Source organism: Microcaecilia unicolor, chromosome 2, assembly GCF_901765095.1.
Source record: "Microcaecilia unicolor chromosome 2, aMicUni1.1, whole genome shotgun sequence".
Taxonomy (NCBI): domain Eukaryota; kingdom Metazoa; phylum Chordata; class Amphibia; order Gymnophiona; family Siphonopidae; genus Microcaecilia; species Microcaecilia unicolor.
This window is the reverse complement of record NC_044032.1, coordinates 625241281-625265725: the sequence shown is the minus strand read 5'-3', so window position 1 is coordinate 625265725 and position 24445 is coordinate 625241281. Positions and strand designations below refer to the sequence as shown.

Below are 24445 nucleotides of genomic sequence, written 5' to 3'. Positions count from 1 at the left end.
TCAAAAGAATAAAACCTTTTTTCCCAAGAAATATCTTCCGCACCCTAGTACAGTCACTAGTGATAAGTCACCTGGACTACTGCAACGCTCTGTACGCAGGCTGTAAAGAACAGACCATTAAAAAACTCCAAACAGCCCAGAACACCGCAGCCCGACTCATTTTTGGAAAAACCGAATACGAAAGTGGGAAGCCCCTAAGAGAGAAACTGCACTGGCTCCCGCTCAAGGAACGAATTGAGTTCAAGATCTGCACGACCGTACACAAAATCATTCACGCAGATGCCCCACTATACATTCTAAACCTAGTAGACTTACCGCCCAGAAACGCCAGAAGATTAGCCCACAAGTTCCTCCATTTGAACTTCCCCAGCTGTAAAGGAATTAAATACAAACAGGCATATGCTACTACCTTTGCGTACAAAACACACAGATATGGAACGCACTACCCATGACCCTGAAAACCACAGACAACTTAACCAGCTTTCGCAAATCTTTGAAGACACATCTCTTCAACAAAGCCTACAAAAGTCATCCTTAATGAAACAAATCACTCCTTATACCACCCAAGTGCTTTAAAACACCTCTCACACGACCTTACCTAACACCTTTCCATCTAAATCCTCATCTACCTTCAGCTTATTATCGACTGTATCTAAGATTATGTAATGACTATATCATATTAACACCCTGTAAGCCACATTGAGCCTGCAAAAAGGTGGGATAATGTGGGGTACAAATGCAATAAATAATAATAATATTACATGTTTAAGTATTTAAATTGTAGTGAGAATGTGCTCAAGTATTTACATTGTGATGATAGCTTGAAATTTGAATACTATATATATCTTTGACCTACACAAACAGTTTAGAAAGAAGATCTCTAGTAGTATAATACTTTCGTTGCACTGATCAAGCAAAAAGCAATTAGCTAATTTTACCTCCAGGAGACAGTTATCTCTCTAAGTAACTACTACTCATATCACCCCTCTCCTCAAGTCACTTCACTGGCTTCCGATCAGATACCGCATTCAATTCAAGCTTCTCCTTCTTACCTACATATGCACTCAGTCTGCTGCCCCTCACTATCTTTCTACCCTCATCTCCCCTTACGTTCCCGCCCGTAACCTCCGTTCACAGGATAAATCCCTCCTCTCAGTACCCTTCACCACCGCCAACTCCAGGCTCCGCTCATTCTGCCTCGCCCCACCCTATGCTTGGAACAACCTTCCTGAGCCCTTACGCCAAGCCCCCTCCCTGCCCGTCTTCAAGTCTTTGCTTAAAGCCCACCTCTTCAGTGCTGCGTTCGGCACCTAACCCTTACCGTTCAGTGAATCCAGACTGCCCCTATCGGACCGACCGTTCACTTGTCTATTAGATTGTAAGCTCTTTGAGCAGGGACTGTCTACTTGCTTTTTAAAAACATTTACTGCAATATTTTTGTTTTCTTTAGGCATGGAAGAAGAGATGGTTTGTGCTTCGCAGTGGACGTCTAACAGGAGACCCAGATGTGCTGGAGTACTACAAAAATGACCACACAAGGAAACCAATTCGCATTATTGACTTAAACTTGTGTGAACGAGTTGATGCTGGATTGACATTTAACAAAAAAGAGTTTGAAAACAGCTATATTTTTGACATCAAGACCATTGATAGAGTTTTCTACCTTGTGGCAGACAGTGAAGAGGAAATGAATAAGTGGGTTCGATGTATTTGTGATATTGTGGGTTTAATCCTACTGATGAAGGTAAGCTTATCTTTATATCTGAAATGTAATAAAATGTTGAAAAGGTACTGTTTATGGCTATATTACAAAGAGGTGTATTTTCAAAGCACTTAGTCTTACAAAGTTCCATAGGTTACTATGGAACTTTGTAAGGCTAAGTGCTTTGAAAATGAGCCCCAAAGTGTTCTAAGAGTGTGTGTGTATACATATATATGTGTGTTTGTGTGTGTGTGTATATATATATATAATCCAAGTTTATTATTTTTTTAGTATTTAGTAACCCACCATTTGGAGACGTCAGGGTGGCTTAAAATCTAAAAATGAAAGAGGGGGGAGGAGAGATGGGGAAAAACAGTGAACAATAAGACAGGATACAAAAAAGGTAATGGGGGAGAAGTAGAATTGCGATAGTAAAAGGGGAATGGAGGAAAACAGGGATACTCCATAGCAAATAGCCCTCCCGGATGGGCAGAAGGATAGTTAATGATTGGCATCTTCAAAAAGATGTTTGAGGTCAGTCTTAAATTTAAATAGGGAGGATTATAATCTTAGGAGCTGAGGAAGAACATTCCACAGATGTGATCCTTGTACAGAAAACCATTCATGGGGAACCATTGAGCCACGTCTCCGTGATTGCACCAACATCTAAGTGTGCCTCCAACATCAGGGCTTGAAGGTCATGAACTTCTTTGCTTAGACTGCGAGCACTTGTGGTCATCACTTTCCATCTACATTTCCTGGTATATGTTTCAACATTAGTGATTTGGGGGTGGAGAGTTACAGTAATCAATTTGTGTTACAATCGAAGAATGAACCAGAATATTAAGCGTGGGTGGGAGCAGTAGAGATTGTGAATAGAACGAATTAGGATAGAACAGAACTTCTTTCACCTAATCACATGAAAACTTGAAAGCAATTATGGTAGCAAGATTGCCATATAATATGTTTTTTATGCACTGGATATCATATCTCTCATTACAACATATACTGTTTGGACCAGTTCAGTCCCATTCCTGAGCTGTACTACATTCCATGTGGTGCAGTTTGTGACACTGTTCCAAACAAGGATTCTCCCAGGTGTTGAGGAGAATCACAAAACCAAGCTTGACCTCTAAAAATGAGAAGAATAAAATTGTCACGTGCTAGATAGGAAGTGGGATGAGTTAAATTGATATATTTGAGTTTGAACATACACAGCAAAGCATTTTTTTTCTCCTTCCATCTGACAAATCACTGAGAGCAGAGGAAGTTCATGGGTAGGTGTGGGAGATTCGTTGTTCAAACTTGGGTAGAAGAGAATTTTGTGGGTATAGTGATTAATTTTACTTTAAATCATATTAAGATTTTGTTATTAACTTGTTTAAAGAGCCTAATATAAAAAGGAGGGGGTGTGTTATGGTTAAGGGTATATACCGCCTTTCTAGGCAGGGCTGTGGGTCAGTCGGTAAAAATGTACTGACTCCATGTCCAGCTTTAAAATAAAACATTATATGGTAAATTTATCATTTTATACTTAAATCCAGGACAAAAAATATTATATATATGAAGTACTGGTACATATAATTTTTTTATTTTTGTTACATTTGTACCCCGCGCTTTCCCACTCATGGCAGGCTCAATGCGGCTTACATGGGGCAATGGAGGGTTAAGTGACTTGCCCAGAGTCACAAGGATCTGCCTGTGCCTGAAGTGGGAATCAAACTCAGTTCCTCAGGACCAAAGTCCACCACCCTAAACCACTAGGCCACTCCTCCTCCACTGTTGCTACTATTTGAGATTCTACATGGAATGTTGCTATTCCACTAGCAACATTCCATGTAGAAGTCGGCCCTTGCAGATCACCAATGTGGCCGCGCAGGCTTCTGATTCTGTGAGTCTGACGTGCAGGACGTCAGACTCACAGAAACAGAAGCCTGCGCAGCCTTCTAAATGGAATGTAATAGCAACATTCCATGTAGAATCTCCAATAGTAGGAACATTCCATCTAGAATCTCCAGTAGTAGCAACATTCCATGTAGAATCTCCAATAGTATCTATTTTATTTTAGTTACATTTGTACCCTGCGCTTTCCCACTCATGGCAGGCTCAATGCGGCTTACATGGGGCAATGGAGGGTTAAGTGACTTGCCCAGAGTCACAAGGAGCTGCCTGTGCCTGAAGTGGGAATCGAACTCAGTTCCTCAGTTCCCCAGGACCAAAGTCCACCACCCTAACCACTAGGCCACTCCTCCACTCCAAGTTATATTTATCAGTACTTTAGATCCAGGACAAAAACTTTAAATCCTAATATCAGTAGGAGTTGGAGTTGAAGGTTTGCTGTACTGACTCTACAGCCATATTTTTCTGGAATACAACTAAAGTGGTTTACATATTATATGTAGGTACTTTTTCTATCCCTGGTGGGTTCACAATTTAAGTTTCATACCTGGGGCAATGGAGGGTCACTTGACTTATCCAATATCGCAAGCGGCTGCGATAGGAGTCAAACTCAGTTCTTCAGGTTCTTGGCCCTTTGCACTAACCCTTAGGCTGCTCCTCCAATTTTGCCTTAGTTTAAAATTAGTTGTTAAAGCCCTAGAATATTAAAGGGTAAGCATTAGATTCATATGAGGATCTTGAATTGTTTTGGCGTAGTTTAGTTATCTTTCCCACTCATTCCCAGGCACATAATTTATGGTAAGTTTTACCAATTAAGAGGACTACAAGGAAATTTGTCAATACAGGGTATTTTCATAAGCAAATCATAAATTATTTGCAGTTTGAGAAGCAAACACAAATCCCATGGCGTCCCACAGATCAATCCAGAGACTTGTGGGTTGTGTCCCTCTACTAGCAGGTGGAGATAGAGAGAACCTCCAAGGTTTGCTATATGTGAACCTGTGCAGCCAGCTGAACCTCAGTATTCTCTCTGTCTAGCAGGTGGACGGACATCTCTGTGCAGCTCTGGTTTGTTCTGGCTACTGGTGTCCTTTGGGCCTAGTTTAGCACAGACAGGGGTTGAGTGGTTGTTTGCAGCTTGTGGTGTACACCTGGTGGTGCCAGGTCCCTCCCGGTCTCCTCCTACCTTTTCTCCGTCACCCGGGGCTGTTGGCCTGATCGGGTGTTTCCTTTCTCTCCTGACTTAAAAAAAAAAAAAAAAAAAAGGTAAGAGACTTTGGTTTTGTTTAATCATATGGAGGAACTGGACGTTCTGCCGAGTCAGTTTTGGGGCAGGTGTTTGTGGAGCATGTCAGTGCCTTCTGAGGCGGCTAAGCGCTGCTCCTGGTGTGGGGGCTGGAGAGCAGCATCGGGGGAGTGTGAGTCCTGCCGCTGTCAGTCCACAGCGGTTGTTGAGCACGACGAGGATTCCCCTCAGGCGTCCGGTGAGTTGGAAGCACAGGGGATAGTTTCGGCGGTTTCCTCGGGGCAGTTAGTTCAGTGCGCGTTGGCAGGCGCCATTTTTTCCTCTCAGGCGTGTCCCGCTCCGCATATGGTGGTTACCATTTTTTCCTCTCAGGCGTGTCCTGCTCCGCACGTGGCGGTTGATAGACAAGAGGTGCAGCGCGCTTCTGTGGCACAGGCTCCGATGGAAGGAAGTGATGTATAGGGAGCAGGGGAGTCCCTTGCAGTTCCTTTTTCCACGGATTTTGTTTTATTAATGCACAATGCCTTTCTTTTGAAGAAGTCGGGCGTTTCTCTTCAGGCAGCCCCGTCTCTTCCTCAGCAAACTTCGGTTGCTGCAGCCTCTCAGTCTTTCCTGCCAAAACGTCCCCGGGTGGAGATTTGAATCCCAAGGAGCTATCTGACACAGATGACCTGGTTTTGTCTCCAGGCTCTCCCTCAGAATCTTTGGATTTGGCAGATGAGGTTACCCTGCCCTCTGAGGAGGGGGATGATACAACGGCTGCCTGCCTTTTTCGCAGGGAAGAGCTTCCCTCCCTGATTGTTAGGGCTTTTGAGGTTTTGACCATTTCCCCCCTGAATTGTCAGGGGGAACAGGTCCGGTGCCCTCTATTATGTCTGGCACTAAATGCCCACCTCGTTCCTTTCATGTGCATGAGGCCATAAAGATCCTTATTTTGGCGCAGTGGGTTACGCCAGACGGTGGGCTTAAGGTTGCTTAGAGTTATGTCGCGTCTTTACGCGCTACCTGCTCCTGACTTAGACTTGCTGAAGGTCCCTATGGTGGCTTCCTTAATCACAGCGGTCACTAAGAAAACCACTGTCCCTGTGGAGGGCGGCACGGCGCTCAAGGACCCTCAGGATCATAAGTTGGAGACTTGCTTTAAGATGTCCTTTGAAGTAGCGGCCCTTTCCCTGCAGGCCTCAGTTTGTGGGTCCTATGCGGTGCGGGCATGCTTATCTTGGGTACAGAAAGCCTCCTCTCTGGAAGATCTCGTGGCTGTTTTGCCGGCCTTAGAGTCCGGATTAGCCTTCCTTGCGGATCTTTTGAGGGCTTCGGCGAAGGAGGTTTCCCTAGCGGTCACAGCGCGTTGCTGTCTGTGGTTGCAGCATTGGCTGCAGACATGGCCTCTAAGTCACATTTAGCAAGGCTTCATTTTAGGGGAAAGCTTTTGTTTGGGACAGACCTAGAACAGATTATGAAGGACCTCAGTGACTCTAAGGGTCAGTGCCTCCTGGAGGACAGGTCCAAGTTTGTACGACTGGCAGGACCTAGACCTAAGTTTAGGGATACACGGCGTTACCGTCCAGGTCGTGGGGCCTCTTTTACAGCAAGGTCTTCTCAGAGGCCTCAGCCCTTTCGTGGTGATAGGTGGGCCTTGCTTTCCGGTAACAGAAACCAGCCCGCAGCCAGGTCCGCCCAGTGATGGGGCCCTGGTCCATATCCAGCCGATAATTGGGGGCAGACTGTCCCTATTCCTGGTGGAGTGGACCAGGGTAACATTCGACGAATGGGTCTTGGAGGTTATCAGAGATGGCTACAAGTTAGAATTGGCTCGTCCGATAGTAGGCTCTTTTCTGGAATCTCCTTGCAAATGTCCTGCCAAGATGCAGACCGTTCAACACACCCTCCTCAACTTACAACAGCTGGGTGCCGTCTAGCCCGTACCCCCAGCAGAAAGAGGATGCAGTCGATACTCCATTTATTTTGTGGTGCCAAAAAAGGGTGGTTCTTGGCAACCCATCTTAGATCTCAAGTGCGTCAACAGGTCCTTACGGGTTCAGATTTTCCGCATGGAAACCCTCCGATCTGTGATCGCAGCAGTACAGCCAGGGGAGTTTTTGACGCCTATTTACACATTCCAATCTGGCCTCCCCACAGGCGCTTTCTTCGCTTTGCAGTGCTCGGTCGTCATTTTCAATTCAAGGTGATGCCCTTCGGCCTAACCACAGCACCTCGGACCTTTTCCAAGGGTCTGGTAGTAGTGGGGGCCTATCTCAGGAAGGAAGGGATTCAGGTCCATCCTTATCTAGATGACTGGCTTGTGCGGGCGTCTTCTTTCGAGCAGAGTTGGCGGGCAACCGACAAAGCTGTCAGGTTGCTTCAGTCGCTTGGTTGGGTGATCAACTTCCCAAAGTGCAGCCTAACGCTGGAATACTTGGGGGTGTGCTTCGAACTCGAACAGGGATAGTTTCTCTTCCTTCAGCTCAAGCACAGCGGTTACAGGCTCAGTCTTGAGCGCTGTTTCAAACTCCGAACCTGCGGGCTTGGGACTATGTATAAGTTCTGGGTTCCATGTCCTCCACCTTCGACGTGGTAAAGTGGGCCAGAGCTCCCATGCGCCACCTCCCGGTTCACCTTCTGAGCCGTTGGTCTCCGCTCTTGGAGTATTATGAGGTTCGGGTTCCATGTTCGGCCCATCTTCACATAATCATGCTCTGGTGGTTCATTCAGAAGAATCTGGTGTCGGGCATTCCTCTGGTAATCCGGACTAGAAGACAGTGACCACAGATGTATCACTGTCTGGCTGGGGGGCTCATTGCCTCTAACAGATGGCCCAGGGCGTTTGGACTTCGACGGAGGCATCATGGTCCATCAACTGCTTGGAGTTGCGGGCGATTTGTCTGGCCCTTTGGGAGTTTCTGTCTCTTCTCCGCGGTTGCCCAGTTTGAGTGTTTTCGGACAATGCGACGGCGGTCGCCTACGTAAACCGTCAGGGGGGCACCAGGTGGCTCTGATCTGCCGTTGGGCAGAGACTCATCTCTTTTTCTTGACAGCGGCTCGTATAGCAGGGTCACAGAAAGTGCAAGCGGACTTTCTCAGTTGCCACCAGTTGGAGCCGTCCCCTCTGGCCTTCGATCAGATAACTGCCCGTTGGGGGATGCCAGAGATGGACTTGATGGCCACCGCATTCAATGTGAAGGTTCCCCGTTTTTTCAGAGGTGATGAGAGCTGGGCTCAGAAGGTATCGATGCCCTTCTTCAACCTTGGCCCAGGGGCCTTCTCTATGCCTTTCCCCCGTGGCCAATGGTGGGTAGGTTACTGACTCACTTTGCCAGTCATCCCAGTCAAGTGATCCTAGTGGCCCCGGATTGGCCCAGACGACCCTGGTACGCAGATGTGATCCGGCTTCTGTTCGATCGTCCTTTTCTGCTACTGGCGCAGGACAGTCTCCTGCTGCAGGGGCCAGTCACGATGGAGGAACCCTCCCCCTTTGGTCTTATGGCCTGGCCCTTGAAAGGGCGAGGTTGAGAAGAAAAGGGTATCCGGACACTGTTATCGCTACGATGCTGTAGGCTCGGAAAAGATCCACCTCGATAGCTTATGCTAGGGTGTGGCATACCTTCGATTCGTGGTGTGCAAGTTTGGGATTGTCAGTGGCTTCGGCTTCAGTGTCTGTTATTCTCAGTATTGCTGGGGAAGGTTGAGCCTGAGCAGGGAAAAGGCTGGTGGGGTGATGTCAGGCTTTATTGTGGGGAAATATGCTCAAAAAAATTACAAATAAAGTATACAATATTTTAAATTTGTGCAGAAGTTTAAACATTTTTGTGCAGAATTCTCCCTGGCATAGTAGCCTAAGTGCCTCAGTGCTTTGTAATTGGAATTTCCATTGGCAGCATGGACAGTGAGGTCCTCTGGAAGACCACTGTGTTTTAAGAAGTCTGGTGCCTAAACAAAAACATGAGTAGCCATACTGGGCCAGACCAATAGTCCATCTAACCCAGTATCCTGTTTCCAACAGTGGCCAAACCAGGTCACAAGTACCTGGCAGCACCCCCAATTTCCCTTATATTGACGAATATGATGGTGTCTCATAAGTGGCCACGTAGCAAATGTTGGTTGATCTCCACCAACAGTATATGTATATTAAATTTGCTTATTTAAATTTTAAGCCTCCACTTGAGTTCAAAACTTGTTTTAAATGTTTAAAATAAGTAATCTTATATGGAATTAAATTTGTTCTAACATTTGCCTTATTCTTCTGCCTAATGTGCATTTTTAGTGGAAAAATTCTATTATTGTATGATTTTTGTTGCACCTTATATTTTATTTAAAAAGTAAAGAATGATGTAACAAAGCAGTAAGTCTTAATATTTGTGTTTTGGCAGATTCTTTGAAACCACCCAGTTGCTCTTTACAAGCACCCATTGAGTTACCCTTAGCTATCAATACTGCACCATCTTCCCTTGGCTCCCTACCTCCGCCTTATCAACCAATTAACGTACAACATCTGGATTCTTCACCCATCCAGGAAGATCCTCAAGATTATCTGTTGCTAGTCAACTGCCAAAGCAAGAAGCCTGAACCTACTAGGTAAACTCTGTTCTAATCAAACAAGAGATAAAATGCAGTTTTCTTTTACTAATTATTAGACATTTAATTGTTACTACTACTATTTAGCATTTCTATAGCGCTACAAGCTACTGTGCTCTGTGTCCAAGTGGATCAAGATTTTGATTGGTCTTAGTAAACAAGACAAAGTATGAAACTGTTCTTTTCTGTGCTGTCAAGCAATCTGTACTCCTATAGGACTAACACTTAATTTTATCTGTTCCGGTCCAAATTTTGGCCCTGATATTTGAGACTCGTTATGCCAATAGTGGTTATTGTAAGGCCTGCAAGCCGATGGTAGCCCCCCTTCCCAAGATCTTCAGATACACCCTCATTGCTCCCCAATGTACTCCAGAGACCTCCCAGCACCTTTTATAGGGCTGCATTTTGAGGCAGAAAGGTATGTTGATTACGGGCTATAAGGTCCTGTGCTGTCTTTTAAGTTCTACCAGTCCTACCCGTCCTACCCTTTCCAACACAAGAAATTTACATTGGGGACGAGACTGCTAGACTCTGAGCGCAGGCACAGGCTGCAAGATCCTCTTTGCGGTGGTGTCTGGCGGCAAGAAAAAAAGCAAAGTAAGGGCAATGCTGGACTGAGGGGAAAGGGAACAAAGGGGAGCATTGAGAGATGATGGTTGGGTTGGGGGAGCCAGGAAGAGGTGATGGATAGAGAGGGGAGGGGATGGAATACAAGATAACAGATATGGGGAGTTCTAACAGGAAGTGAAAAGAGATGGAGAGATGCTGGAAATGGGGGATGGAAGTGGTGTTAATGCTGGACATAATGGAGTGGAGGGGGAAGAAAAGAGGGAGGAAATGCTGCACATGAATGGAAGGAAAGAGGAGAGGAAGGAGATGTTGCACCTGGACGAAGGGGAAGGACAGAGAAGGGAGATACTGCACATTGATGTAGGGAAATGTGGCACATAGAGGGGAAGAGAGAGAAAAGAGCTACTGCATATGGACGGAAAGGGTGAAGGAAAGGAAAGTAAGGTCAGAAAATTCTTTCATGGAGAGGGTGGTTGATGGAGAAAAAATAAACTGTGGCGGAATTCAAAAAGGTGTGGAATAAACACAGAGGATCTCTAATTAGAAAATTAATGGTATAAAAGACAAAACTTAAAGGGTTGCATATGTGTTTACATGTCAAGTGATGCTTAGATGGCAACTCTGGCTGTATCAACTAAGGCCAGTGCTAAACGCTACGAATGAGTAAATACTTACCGTGTTTCCCCGAATATAAGACACTGTCTTATATTAATTTTTGCGCCCAAAAAGGCGCTAGGTCTTATTTTCAGGGGCGGACTTAGTATTTCGGGGAAACACGGTTGGCCCGCCCACCTTCCCTCCGTCGCTCCTGCAACTACCGGTAACCCCCACCCGAGGTCGCCCCCCCCACCACCCGAGATGGCGCTCCCACCCGAAGTCGCTGGATCCCACCCCCCTCCGTCGCTCCGAAACTAACCTGAACTTAAGCCTCCTTTCACTTTCCTTCCAGTTCGCAGGAGCAGCAGGGCAGGCCTCTCCTTCCTTCCATGCCCCACCCTCGCCTGACGTTACTTTACGTCAGGCGAAGGGCGGGACATGGAAGGAAGGAGTGGCCTGCCCTGCTGCTTGCTGTGAACTGGAAGGAAAGTGAAAGGAGACTTAAGTTCAGGTTAGTTTCGGAGCGACGGAGGGGGGGTTAGTTTTGGAGCGACGGAGGGGGGCCCGGCGATCTCGGGTGGGGGGGGGGGGGGGCGACCCTACTTACCGGTTAAAAGAAAAACTTTGCTAGGCCTTACTTTCGGGGGAGGCCTTATATTTTCCAAGGGCACCAAAAACCTCGGTAGGTCTTATTTTATGGGGATGCCCTATTTTCGGGGAAACACGGTAGTTCATTCTCTCTAGGTGAAGTGAATGAGCATGGGTCTAGAATGACCCAGAAGGCCATTTGTTTTTGGCACCTTTGTAGTCTGTGGAGCAAGGAAAACCTTGCTGATTAATTCACCAGTATTTTATGTAGTTGTGATACATTTCTGTATTTTCTTAGATTATGGGGATTGAGCAAATTTATATAATTTCTGTTTGATATCTGTTTATACTTCTTTATGATTACTGGGTAAAGACAGACAGCCTATAGTGCAATGGTTATTTTCTGTAAAGTTACTTATTTTGACAAATTGCATGTTATTTATTAATACCCAATTTGCTCTGGATGTTAAGCGGGTTAATAACTCGTTAATTTGTAAAATTTAAGGTCTCCTTTTACAAAGTTGCGCTAGCAATTCCGGTGCGGCAAATGCTGTTTAAAGCTCATAGGAATTGAATGGGATTTGTTGCATTTGCAGCACAGGAATCGCTAGTGCGGCTTTGTAAAGGAGTTCTAAGTTTAAAAAAAAAAATGAGAGAGAGAGAGAAAACCTACCTTGTTTTACCCTGGCGGTGTGAAGCTCACTGGGGGTTTAAACTTGGGTCACTGGGAATAGAAGTTAGATTTACAACTGAAGCCAAAGGAGCTGCATAAGATAAAAGCTGTGAATAGAGATTCTGTGGATAGCAGAATAAGAAATATGCTCTTTCAAGGGGGTACATCGGTGCCCAGAGGAAAAGTATTCACTGGCTTATGTTTAGACTGTGTAGATCCTTTAGCTTCAGTCAGGAGTTACATCCCCAGCAAGCCTGACAGCCACATAGTGGAGCCACTTCAGGAAGGGAACAAGGAAAAAGCAGGAATTGCTCGACCTGCCATGAGTGGAGGAGTGGCCAAGTGGTTAGGGTGGTGGACTTTGGTCCTGGGGAACTGAGTTTGATTCCACTTCAGGCACAGGCAGCTCCTTGTGACTCTGGGCAAGTCACTTAACCCTCCCTTGCCCATGTAAGCCGCATTGAGCCTGCCATGAGTGGGAAAGCGCAGGGTACAAATGTAACAAAAATAAAATAGATACTATTGGAGATTCTACATGGAATGTTGCTATTCCACTAGCAACATTCCATGTAGAAGGCTGCGCAGGCTTCTGTTTCTCTGAGTCTGACGTCCTGCACGTACGTGCAGGATGTCAGACTCACAGAAGCAGAAGCCTGTGCGGCCACATTGGTGATCTGCAAGGGCCGACCTCTACATGGAATGTTGGAATAGCAACATTCCATGTAGAATCTCAAATAGTAGCAACAGTGGAGGAGTGGCCTAGTGGTTAGAGTGGTGGCTTTGGTCCTGAGGAACTGAGTTCAATTCCCACTTCAGGCACAGGCAGCTCCTTGTGACTCTGGGTAAGTCACTTAACCCTCCATTGCCCCACGTAAGCCGCATTGAGCCTGCCATGAGCGGGAAAGCACGGGGTACAAATGTAACAAAATAAAATAAATGTTGAAATTTCTTGAAGACTGAAAAACTATTCCTGCCTCACCTCTAAACTCCATGCCTATTTCTCCTTGGCTTTTACTGTTTCTCTCTGATTTCGAGCAACAGGGGCTTGTATTAGGAAGGTATAAGGTTCAGAAGCAAAAGGAATGAAAATGATCAGGCTTAGAAAAAGAGAAAGCTAAAAGCATACAAAAGGGTCAGGTACAGGGGGCTAGTGGACACTTAAGTAAGTTTGTGTGTCATAGGAAAGTCAGGTTCTGTGGTTTGGAGCAGATGGATTCCATAGTGAGAAGCTTGATAGAATCAGGGCTTTTTTGAGGGGGTACTTGGGGGTACTGAGTACCGGCACCTTTTCCATTGTCTGCTAAAATTGACCCATGGAACCCAGGGTTTTAATGACAGAGCTCAGGCTCTACACACCAATTCCGCCTTGTCATAGATACTGTGACTGGTTTCAGGGGACCTGTCTATTGTGGGGTGGGTCCCACACTGATCGCCCCACCCCTGAAGGGTGACCTAGCATTTGAGTACTGGCACCTTTTTTGCTAGAAAAAACACACTGGATAGAATATAAACCAAAAAAAAAGAGAAAAGCAATGCAGACTACTGAAATTGAGTTATCCTATTAAATTTGTTTGTTTTACATATTAATCAGGCTTCAGACTTTTGCATTAGTTGAAGCCTCTGTTGTGCTGTCACTGAAAGGCCAGCATAAAGCACACTACAGTAATCTAGTTGACATATAATAAAAGCCTGGGTTGGGATCCGAATTTGATGTTCATGAAAATAAGAACACACTTGTCAAAGATGATCTCATTTCCAATATATTTTATGATCCAAACGTTTTTCATGGGCCTATTTTCACTGAAAAATAACCACAGCTCAAGAGCTCTAGTTATTTTTTTTCCAAAGCTGAAGGAGGGAAAAAAGTCTCTCTCACAGGGTGACACCATTGAATTGAAGGGCCATAAGCTCGAATTGGAGGCACCCCTGAGGCCCCTTCGCTTGGCCTAATCTCCAATCTCTGGTGGCCCAATAGGTCTGTGACATGTTAGATCATCAATAACGTGTTTCATTAGTAACAAGGGGAGCATTAATCTTCTAGAGGGCTCCACTGCGTTGGGGTAAAGATTCCTTGGCCCTAGAGATCTGAGAGTCCAGAGCCATAGGAATAGAGAAATATATTATCCCCAGCATATCTCCCTGTGTTATTAGATGACATTCGTGCTGTGGTGGAATGTCACAGTCAAGGGTAAATGCCTCCTTTCTCTCACTGTAGTTCTTAGAAAGTCTATAAATATAGTTTTTTTTTTTTTTAATCTAGAAATATTTTTCTTCATTAAATCCCCTAGGTTTAAATTGTGAGGCTTTGCTCCAGACATATTTATACTAACGTCTATGGAGTTAGATATAGCAGCTTCAGTTTTCAGAAGAAATAGGCTACTGAGGAAGTGCAGGCCTAAAGAAGTCCATGACTGCAGGCTGAGCCATCTTGAGGTATGGGAAGCATGAATCCAAGCTTTCCTTCCCTTGAGCTTTAATGCAATTGGTGTGCTGAGCAGCACTTGGAAGGAGCTATCCATTACAAGGCTGAAGCAGGGAAGGTGCAGATGATCTGCTTTACCAGGTCTCAGTCATCAGGCTCTGAGGGATGGGCTAGTTCCTGCCTAATAGGAGTCTGAGCCTTGTTCACCGCATTTAAGACACTAAGGCAGTAGTAGTATAACTCATAACAATAAGTAATCAGTCCCTTAAAACATTCAGGATAGCTCCTTTTCAAGTCTGCTATAGGAGTCTCAGAAATGGGAATAAGGTGTCCTATAATTATGTCAAATGTGCTAAGTCCAGTTTTAATATTGGCATTTCCTCATATTCATGAGCACTATTGGTAGAGCAATATTTTGTCCTTCTTTCCACCATCCAGAAGACCATTATCCTAAGGAAACAAGCTAGTTTAAACATAAACATAATTTGGGCCCTACCCTGAATTAGCGCAAATTGATCTATATGCTCCTAACTTCTCCAGAATCGGGGTCTTAACCACCTCCTTTAACACGGAAGCAGGCCTCTGTAAGAGATGCATTTACCAAAATCCACTCTATCATCACATCAAAAGTGTGTTTAAATACGCTTATAGGAACTGGGTCCAACCCTGAGAAGGCAGGGTTTAAGAATTGGAACAAAACCTTCAACCTCCCTATAGGTCATATCCTGAAATACCACTAATCCTTCCCCATTCTCCCTCCTCTTTCTCTTCTCCTTTACCCACTTACCTACACTACTGTAACAACCTCAGTCCCATCCCCCCACCATTGTCAAGGTATTTACTTATTATGTTTAAGCCTTTGATACGGTCCCCCATAGAAGACTCGTGAATAAGCTGAGAGGGCTGAACTTAGGACCCAAAGTGGTGAACTGGATTGGAAACTGTTACCGGACAGGTGGCAGAGGGGTGGTGGTAAATGGATCTCCTCGGAGGAAAGGAAGGTGAGGAGTGCCTCGGGCCGCTGATGGTGCCAATTCTACTTAATATATTGTGCAAGACATTGCTGAAGGCTTAGAAGGAAAAGTTTGCCTTTTTGGAGCTGACACAAAGATAGCCAATAGAGTGGATTACCCTGGAAGGAGTAGAAACATGAGAAGGGATCTCAAAAGTTGGAAGAATGGTCAAGGGTCTGGTAGTTAAAATTTAATAAACTAACCAATTCCAAGGTACAAATTTATGTTCAGGTACTCAGATCAATAACTATCAATTCTAAAAGTGCTCAATATGATATAAATGAGTGCGAAATTATATACTAAAAAAAATGTTTAAACGGGGATAGTGCTGGGCAGACTTATACGGTCTGTGCCAGAGCCAGTGGTTGGGAGGCCAAGCGGGTGGTTGGGGGGGTGGGGGATAGTGCTGGGCAGATTATACGGTCTGTGCCCTGAAAAAGACAGGTACAAATCAAGGTAAGGTATGCACAAAAAATGGCACATGTGAGTTTATCTTGTTGGGCAGGACTGGATAGGACCGTGCAGGTCTTTTTCTGATGTCATCTACTATGTTACTATGTGAATAATGGTGCTCAGAGTGAAGTACCTCACATCAAATGGTATAATACCCAATCTTTGCACTTAATATATAACCATCATTGCACCACACCCCCTACCGCCTCCTTCAGTCCAAGAGGAAGATAATGCAGCCACTACAAATTAAAAAAAAAATTTAAAAATTAAAAAACAAAATCATAAAACAATTTGTTTAACTTTTTATTGATGGCACAGTTTAATACATGTAAAGATCAATAACATGTGTACTTAATACAAATCTCTGTCTTCTTAAGCAACCTTTGACTAAAGTGTCCTCAAACTTTAACTGTAAGTTCCCCTCCCTCTCCCCACCCCATCCTCCTACACCTTGTTATTGTGTACTCATTCCCTTTACATCCATCACATATTGCAATATAACAATGTCAACTATCAACTGTTCTCCCAGTCACATCAACACATTTCAACATAGGCATACAGGTATCCCTCCCCCCCCCCCACCCCCCCCCCCAAAAAAAAAAAAAATTTTCATAAAACAATTTAAAAAAAACCTCCACAGATGCTTAAACAAATTCAGTCACCTGCTGAATTTCAAAGTCCTGTGCACTACAACTTAATACTTCCAAGAAAAAAATGCAAAAGTCCAAAAAATTATGTAAACAAATGTACTTATCTCAAGGTGGTATCATTGGTGCAACTGGGCAACGCTCAATTCAGATAAAGTTGACCTCCATCTTTGATGCAAAGACACCTTGTGAATAACAATGTAGTGTTCTGTGGTAACAGAAGTATTTTTTCACTGAGAGGGTAGTAGATACCTGGAATGCCCTCCCGCGGGAGGTGGTAGAGATGAAACTGTAACGGAATTAAAAAATGCGTGGGACAAACAAAGGAATCCTGTTTAGAAGAAACATAGAAACATGACGGCAGATAAGGCCATATGGCCCATCCAGTCTGCCCATCCTCTGTAACCCCTAATTCTTCCTGTCCTAAGCGATCCCACATGCTTATCCCATGCCTTTTTAAATTCTGACACAGTCCTTGACTCCACCACCTCCACCGGGAGGCCATTCCACGCCTCCACCACCCTTTCTGTGAAATAATACGTCCTCGGGTTGCTCCTAAGCCTGTTTCCTCTCAACTTTGTCGTATGCCCCCTCATTCCAGAGCTCTCCATCCTTTGAAAAAAGCTTTCTTCCTGTACATAAATGCCTTTGAGATATTTAAATGTTTCTATCATGTCTCCTCTCTCCCTCCTCTCTCCAGCGTATACATGTTTTGGTTCATAAACCTATCCCTATAATTTTTGCATTCAAGACCGCTTACTAATTTCGTAGCCGCCTCTGGACCGACTCCATCCTGTTTATATCTTTCCGTAGGTGTGGTCTCCACAGTACTCCAAATAAGGCCTCACCAGAGACTTATACAACGGCACTATCACCTCCTTTTTCCTGCTGGTCATGCCTCTCTTTATGCACCCAAAAATCCTTCTGGCTTTGGCCGTCGCTTTTTCTACCTGTTTGTGTCTGATGACCTTAAAGCTTTCAATCACCCCCAAGTCCCACTCTTCCTTCACACACTGAAGCACTACACCCCCTATACTGTACCGTTCCCTTAGAGGTTTGCGACCCAAGTGCATGACCCTGCATTTTTTGGGGATTAAACCTTAGTTGCCAAATATCGGTCCATTCCTCTAGCTTCACTAGGTCCTTCCTCATGTCATTCACACCCTCCAGGGTGTCCACCCTGTTGCAGAGTTTAGTATCATCCGCAAAGAGACAAACCTTACCAGAAAGCCCTTCCGCAATATCGCTCACAAAGACGTTAAAAAGAGCCGGCCCTAGGACCAATCCCTGCGGTACTCCACTGGCAACTCCCTTTTCTTCAGAGCAAGCTTCATTTACCACCACCTTCTGTCTCCTACCATTCAACCTACCATTCATAAATTGAGTGCCCTTGGTGTGGGACCTAGAGTAACTGATTGGGTAAAAAAATTGATCAGTTACTCTAGGTCCCACACCAAGGGCACTCAATTTATTTATCAGTCGCCTGTGCGGAACCGTGTCAAAGGCTTTGCTGAAATCCAAGTATACCACATCAAGCACCCCTCCCACATCCAACTGTTTGGTCACCCAGTTGAAGAAGACAGATTCGTCTGACACGACCTGCCAGTAGTGAAGCCATGCTGCCTCGGGTCCCGCATGCCCATGTACGTCTAGAAATGTCACAATCCTCCTCGGATCCAAAGAAGCTTAGCAGAGATTAGGTAGGAAAGCCTGTACTGGGCAGACTTCAATGATCTGTGCCCTGATCAAGGCTGAATAGGTTTGGATGGACCGGAGGGGAGTTTTTCAGGGGCTCTGACAACAGCTTCAGTAATTTTAGAACAAGGCCAGTGCTGGGCAGACTTCTACAGTCTATGCTCTAAAAATGGCAAAGATCAATCAGAACAAAAAAAACAAGTCAGATCAATTTCACCATACTATAAATAGGTTAAATCTGAAAAAGAAAAATGGTGAACTTTAACCCATTAGTGCCCAGTGTTCCCATATTTGTTCCCACATATGGGAACATTGGGCATTAATGGGTTAAGGAACACAGGAAAACTCTCATAAGTATGAAAAGAAAATGAAGGAAAAGACCTCATAAAGATCGGTACAGATAATGTTATAGCATAAATTTTGTTTGTGATGTGTGTTTGAAAAAAAAACCTTGTTCTGGGTTTATTGGGGGAGGGGGGCATAGTTCATGCTCAAAACATTTTATTGTACACTAAAACATCAATGTCATCAACCTTTTGTTCTTTATGCCTTTTTGGAGGGGAAATGACACAAAAATATAAGAAGTATTGATATTTTAAAACAGCAGCTTACTTCTAGTATGTGACAGAGAAGCTGTGATAAAGCATGTATGTGAGACCAGCTGAAATAATTTTGTACATTTTATTAGTGTGTGAATTGGGGACTTGAAGCCAGAGTGAGCAAGGGATCATAGATTAGATTGATTTGGAGGTTGAAGGGAGATGGTGTCCAGTTATGTGTGGTAATGTGGCAACCTTACAACTAATGGTGGTCTGGGAAGAGAGAGAACATGGACATGGAGCGATGGGGGAAAAAAGAAGCTTGAGGAAGAGGCAATGGGGAAGGTGAGAAAAATAGATGGGTTTGATATCTAAATTTGACCCTGTATGCAGTTCTTTATATTCAACTAGTAAAAAAAGGCCCGTCTCTGACACAAATGAAACGGGCGCTAGCAAGGTTTTCCTCGGAGTGTGTATGTTTGAGAGAGTGTGTGTGAGAGTGACTGTGTGGGAGAGAGAGTGAGTGTGTGTGTGTGACAGAGAGTGAGACTGGGTGTGAGTGTGTCTGAGAGAGAGAGTGTGTGTGTGTGTGAGCATGAGTGTGTGTGCCAGGGGTCCCCCTCCCTCCTGCCCTTTGAGTTCCAGGGTCGTCCCCCCCTCCCTCCCAGGGTTGTTGTCCCCCTCCCTCCGAGTTCCAGGGTCGTCCCCTCCCTCAGAGTTCCAGGGTCGTCCCCTCCCTGCCTCCCTCCGAGTTTCAGGGTCCCCTCCCTCCCCTGCATTATGCTCTCTCCCCTGCATTCATCCATATGCATGCAACATCCTCTGTGCCCTGCCCCCTCCATCCATCCATCCATCCATGTGCAGCATCTCTCCCCTGCCCCCTCCACCTCCCTCCGAGTTCCAGGCCCCACTCCCTCCCTCCCATTTCCAGGGTCCCCCCTCCCAGTTCCAGGGTACCATGGAACTGGGAGGGAAGGGGGACGGAGAACGTTGGAGGAGTGACGTCAGCAGGTGGTTGCAATCCCAGTGACACACATTGGAACGTTGGAGGAGTGATGTCAACAGGTGGTTACGATCCCAGTGAGACACAATGGAATGTTGGAGGAGCAAATTATTATATTAGACTAGTGTATTGCGATCCATAGGATGTAAAACCACATCAAAAATGAACACTGATACTTTTTTTTTTCTTTTTAGATCTCATGCTGACTCAGCAAAATCTGTCTCTTCTGAAACGGACTGTAATGATAATGTACCCTCCCACAAAAATGCTGCTCCACCTCTTAGCAAACAAACAGTAAATGGATTTGTATATGATTCTCCGTCATCTCAAGCAGGATGTATATCTGTGGATTCCAGCCTATATAATCTCCCAAGGAGTTATTCACAGGATCCTTTGCCAAAGACAGCATCTCCATCTGGGACTGATACAGAAGGGGAACTGTATGTGTTCAATGCTCTTGGACCATCTGTATTAGACATGAGGCAGTTGTCTCTTAGTTACGATATCCCCCCTACTCCTGGAGGTACTTATCAGATTCCACGAACTTTTCCAGATGGAGCCCTGGGTCAGACGTCATCAAAGTTAGAACCTATTCCAGATGTTCCCCTCCTCGACCACCTAAACCTCTCCACGCTTCAGAGCGATCTCCTGTAGAGGCATGCACCATTACTCGTACCGCCTCAGAGACTGACAGCAATTACTGCATTCCGACACCAAGCATGCCCACATCGCGCAGTAATACAGTTTCTACGTTGGATTTAAACAGATTACGAAAAGGTCAGCCTTTTAAATCTTAATTTGTATTGTATCTGATAGTATTTATATTACCTATTTAAATTTTGCTCCTACCTTTCACGTCACGAATCACTATCCCATCAAGGGGTCCTTTTACAAAGGCCCGCAGAAAAATGGCTTTTGGTAGTGTAGGTGCGGGTTTTGGGCGCGCACAGATCCATTTTTCATTGTGCCTGCAAAAGCCTTTTTTGTTGTTGCTTGCCGAAAAAGGATGTGCGGCAAAATCAAAATTGCCATGTGTCCATTTTGGGTCTGAGATATTACCGCCAGCCATAGACCTAGTGGTAAAGAATTTGGGCGGTAGTAACCTACACGCATCAGATGCCATTTGTGCCAGAAAATAACAATATATTTTTCAGATGCGCGTAGCGGACACGCGCCAAAATTGAAATTACTGCAAGGGCCACGCGGTAACCGGGCGGTAACTCCAATTTGGCGCGTGTAGGCGCCTACGCAGCTTAGTAAAAGGGGCCCCTAATTTGTTATGTTTTTGGGGTAATGATGTGCTACTCTTTTTACTTGTTAGATTTTGTGTACATTGTATATCTTAAATCTTCATCCTCAGAACAGATTGATCATCAGGTTGTAAAACTCTGCTACTGAAAGTTGTAAAAGATATTGCATAGGACTTAAAAACAAACAAAAAACCCCCCTTTTCCCACAAATATCCTTTTTCAATGAGTTACAAGGTCATAAAACAAAATAAAACGTGGAAAAGAAAATAAGATGATACCTTTTTTATTAGACATAACTTAATACATTTCTTGATTAGCTTTCGAAGGTTGCCCTTCTTCATCAGATTGGAAATAAGCAAATGTTGGTAGATGACAGTATATATAAGTGAAACATCAAAGCATTTCAGTGACAGTCTTAACAGGATGGGGGGGATAGGTGAGAGGAGGGTGACAAACAGAGCAATACAACTTTATGGTTTTAATGGACTAGAAAACCCAGATCTTTAAGTCCTGTCTGGTGGGTGTCTATTTAATCAATCTGACTTCAAATGTCTTACGTTCCTGTATTGTTTTTTTACCTTTCAGGATTCTTACTATGAAATCACTGGTACAGTTTTCTGGTTTTGTAAAGTGCTGCCCCACAGGAGTGGAATCCTGGCTGGCACTGGCATTTTTCATGTGGTATCTATGTAACTTAAATCTTGTCTTTAGCATCTGGCTTGTTTCTCCAATATAGCATCCTTCGTCACATTTTTTTACACTGAATGTAACATACCAGCTTATTTTCAAAAGTGATAGCCGGCCATCTTCCGACACAAATTGGGAGATGACCAGCCATCTCCTAAAACCGGCCAAATCGGTATAATCGAAAGCCGATTTTTAGACACACTCGCCGGCATTCCGTCGCGGAGGCGGCTAAACTTCAAGGGGGCGGGTCGGCAGGGTAGTGAAGGCGGGATGTGGGCGTGCTTACAAGATGGCCGGCTTCAGCTGATAATGGAAAAAAGAAAACCGGTGATGACGAGCATTTGGCCGGTTTTACTTGGTCTATTTATTTTCACGACCAAGTCTCAAAAAGATGCCCAAACTGACCAGATGACCACCGGAAGGAATCGGGGATGACCTCCCCATACTCCTCCAGTGGTCACCAACCCCCTCCCACCCAAAAAAAAACTTTAAAACATTTCCTTCCTATTTGGGGAATCCAGTCGGCCAGCTCGTAAAAAAAAAAAAAAAGGATCTTGCTGATCAGTTATGTTATGACTTACTTGTTCTGGAGTGCTGTATTTTGTGATACTGTTTTGAGAAATGTTCAAGAAAGACTTCATACAAATGAAAAAAGTCCCTACCGTTCATTTTCCCTTGATGGCCGTCCCTGGCGTGCACTTCCCTTAATGGCTGTCTTTCTTTTCGAAAGTGCACTTCTCTTAATGGCCGGCTTTCTCCCCAAACAGGGAAATCAAAACAGTTTTTGCTCACAGTTTTTTTAGTAGTAATAGTGGGATTTGAACCAGCGACCTCTGCATTACAAGAGCCATGATGTAACCACTTGGCCACAGCTCCACTTATTTGGCTGTCCCTCCCTTTTGATTATACCCCTTCAGGTCTCTCTCAGCCAATCACAGTGCGTTAAGCTGTCTGTGCGTGGCTGAGAGAGACCTGGAGGGGTATAATCAAAATGGAGGGACACCCAAGTAAGTGGAGCTGTGGCCAAGTTGTTACATCACTGGTCTTGTAATGCAGAAGTGGCTGGTTCAAATCCTACTGTTACTACAAAAAAAGCAGTGTGCAAAAACTTTTGATTTCCCTGTTCAGGGAGAAAGACGGCCATTAAGAGAAGTGCACTTTCAGAGAGAAAGAAGGCCATCAAGAGAAAGACGGCTATTAAAGGAAGTGCACGTCAGGACTTTTTTCATTTATATGAAGTCTTTCTTGAACATTTTTCAAAACAGTATCACAAAATACAGCACTCCTGAACAAGTAAGTCATAACATAACTGATCAGCAAGATCTAAACATCCAGAAGTACCAGTGCACTACGAATGCTGGCCCCTCCCACGGCCAAATGCCTTGGATTTGGCCGGGTTTGAGATGGCCGGTTCCAGTTTCCATTATCGCTGAAAAACAGTCGGCCATCTCAAACCCGGCGATCTGTGGCATTTGGCCGGCCCCAACCGTATTTTCGAAACAAAAGTTGTCCGTCCATCTTTTTCGATAATACGGTTCCGGCCAGCTGTTGTGGCGCCGCCAAAATAGATAGCCGGCGATCAATTTCGCCGGCACTGTTTGATTATGCCCCTCATAGTAACATAGTAGATGACGGCAGAAAAAGACCTGCACGGTCCATCCAGTCTGCCCAACAAGATAAACTCATATGTGCTACTTTTTGTGTATACCGTACCTTGATTTGTATCTGTCATTTTCAGGGCACAGACCGTATAAGTCTGCCCAGCACTATCCCTGCCTCCCAACCACCGGCTCTGGCACAGACTGTAGAAGCGGGCGGTGGTGGAGACGAAAACAGTAGCGGAATTCAAGCATGCGTGGGATAAACATAAAGGAATCCTGTGTAGAAGGAATGGATCCTCAGAAGCTTAACCGAGATTGGGAGGCGGGGCTGGTGTTTGGATGATGGGGCTAGTGCTGGGCAAGACTTCTACGGTCTGTCTTCAGAAGCTTAGCCGAGATTGGGAGGCGGGGCTGGTGTTTGGATGGTGGGGCTAGTGCTGGGCAAGACTTCTACGGTCTGTGTCCTGAAAATGGCAGATACAAATCAAGGTAAGGTATACACAAGAAGTAGCACATATGAGTTTGTCTTGTTGGGCAGACTAGATGGACCGTGCAGGTCTTTTTCTGCCGTCATCTACTATGTTACTATGTTTGCCCCGCCTCCCACCACCGGCTCTGCCACCCAATCTCGGCTAAGCTTCTGAGGATCCATTCCCTCGGAACAGGATTCCTTTATGTTTATCCCATGCATGTTTGAATTCCGTTACCGTTTTCCTCTCCACCACCTCCCGTGGGAGAGCATTCCAAGCATCCACCACTCTCTCCGTGAAAAAATACTTCCTGACATTTTTCTTGAGTAGGTCCCCCTTCAATCTCATATCATGCCCTCTAGTTCTACCGCCTTCCCATCTCCGGAAAAGGTTCGTTTGCGGATTAATGTATACCACATTGGAAGGTGAGCATGTAAAGGATTCCTTTATGTTGAATATTTTTCCTTTGTGAATGACTGTGGGGTCCTGTGAAATGTTTTGGCATAGCTTGTAGCTGGATATATTGCAAGGATGTGTGCCATTCTCTTCTTTTTTTGAGAACCAGTGTGGCTACTGGAATAAACTCAAGTACATTATGGTGTGCATTTCCTGCTACATTATTGAAAAAAAAAAATCACAATCTCCAAACACTGTATTTATATTGAGTGCATATTTGAATATTAAGTATGTGAAGGCTGTATTTATGAGCAGGAATGATTCTTATTCGTATTCAAAGTATGAGTTCAATTCTGTGTGTTAAATGGTGGCAAAAACTGTCCGACTCTTTGAGGGAAACCTATGTAGTTTTGTGTTTGAAA

The 24445-nt window shown here is 44.8% G+C and overlaps 1 protein-coding gene across 1 annotated transcript in view; it reads left to right on the top strand.

The window, feature by feature from the left end:
- Positions 1-21017, top strand: part of LOC115462231 (GRB2-associated-binding protein 1-like) — a 92907-nt gene extending 71890 nt beyond the window's left edge. The window contains 6 exon segments of the mRNA XM_030192242.1: positions 1451-1715; positions 1718-1744; positions 9215-9419; positions 19814-20222; positions 20225-20396; positions 20941-21017. Coding sequence (XP_030048102.1) covers positions 1451-1715; positions 1718-1744; positions 9215-9419; positions 19814-20222; positions 20225-20396; positions 20941-21017 — 1155 coding nt within the window.
- Positions 21018-24445: the final 3428 nt, after the last annotated feature.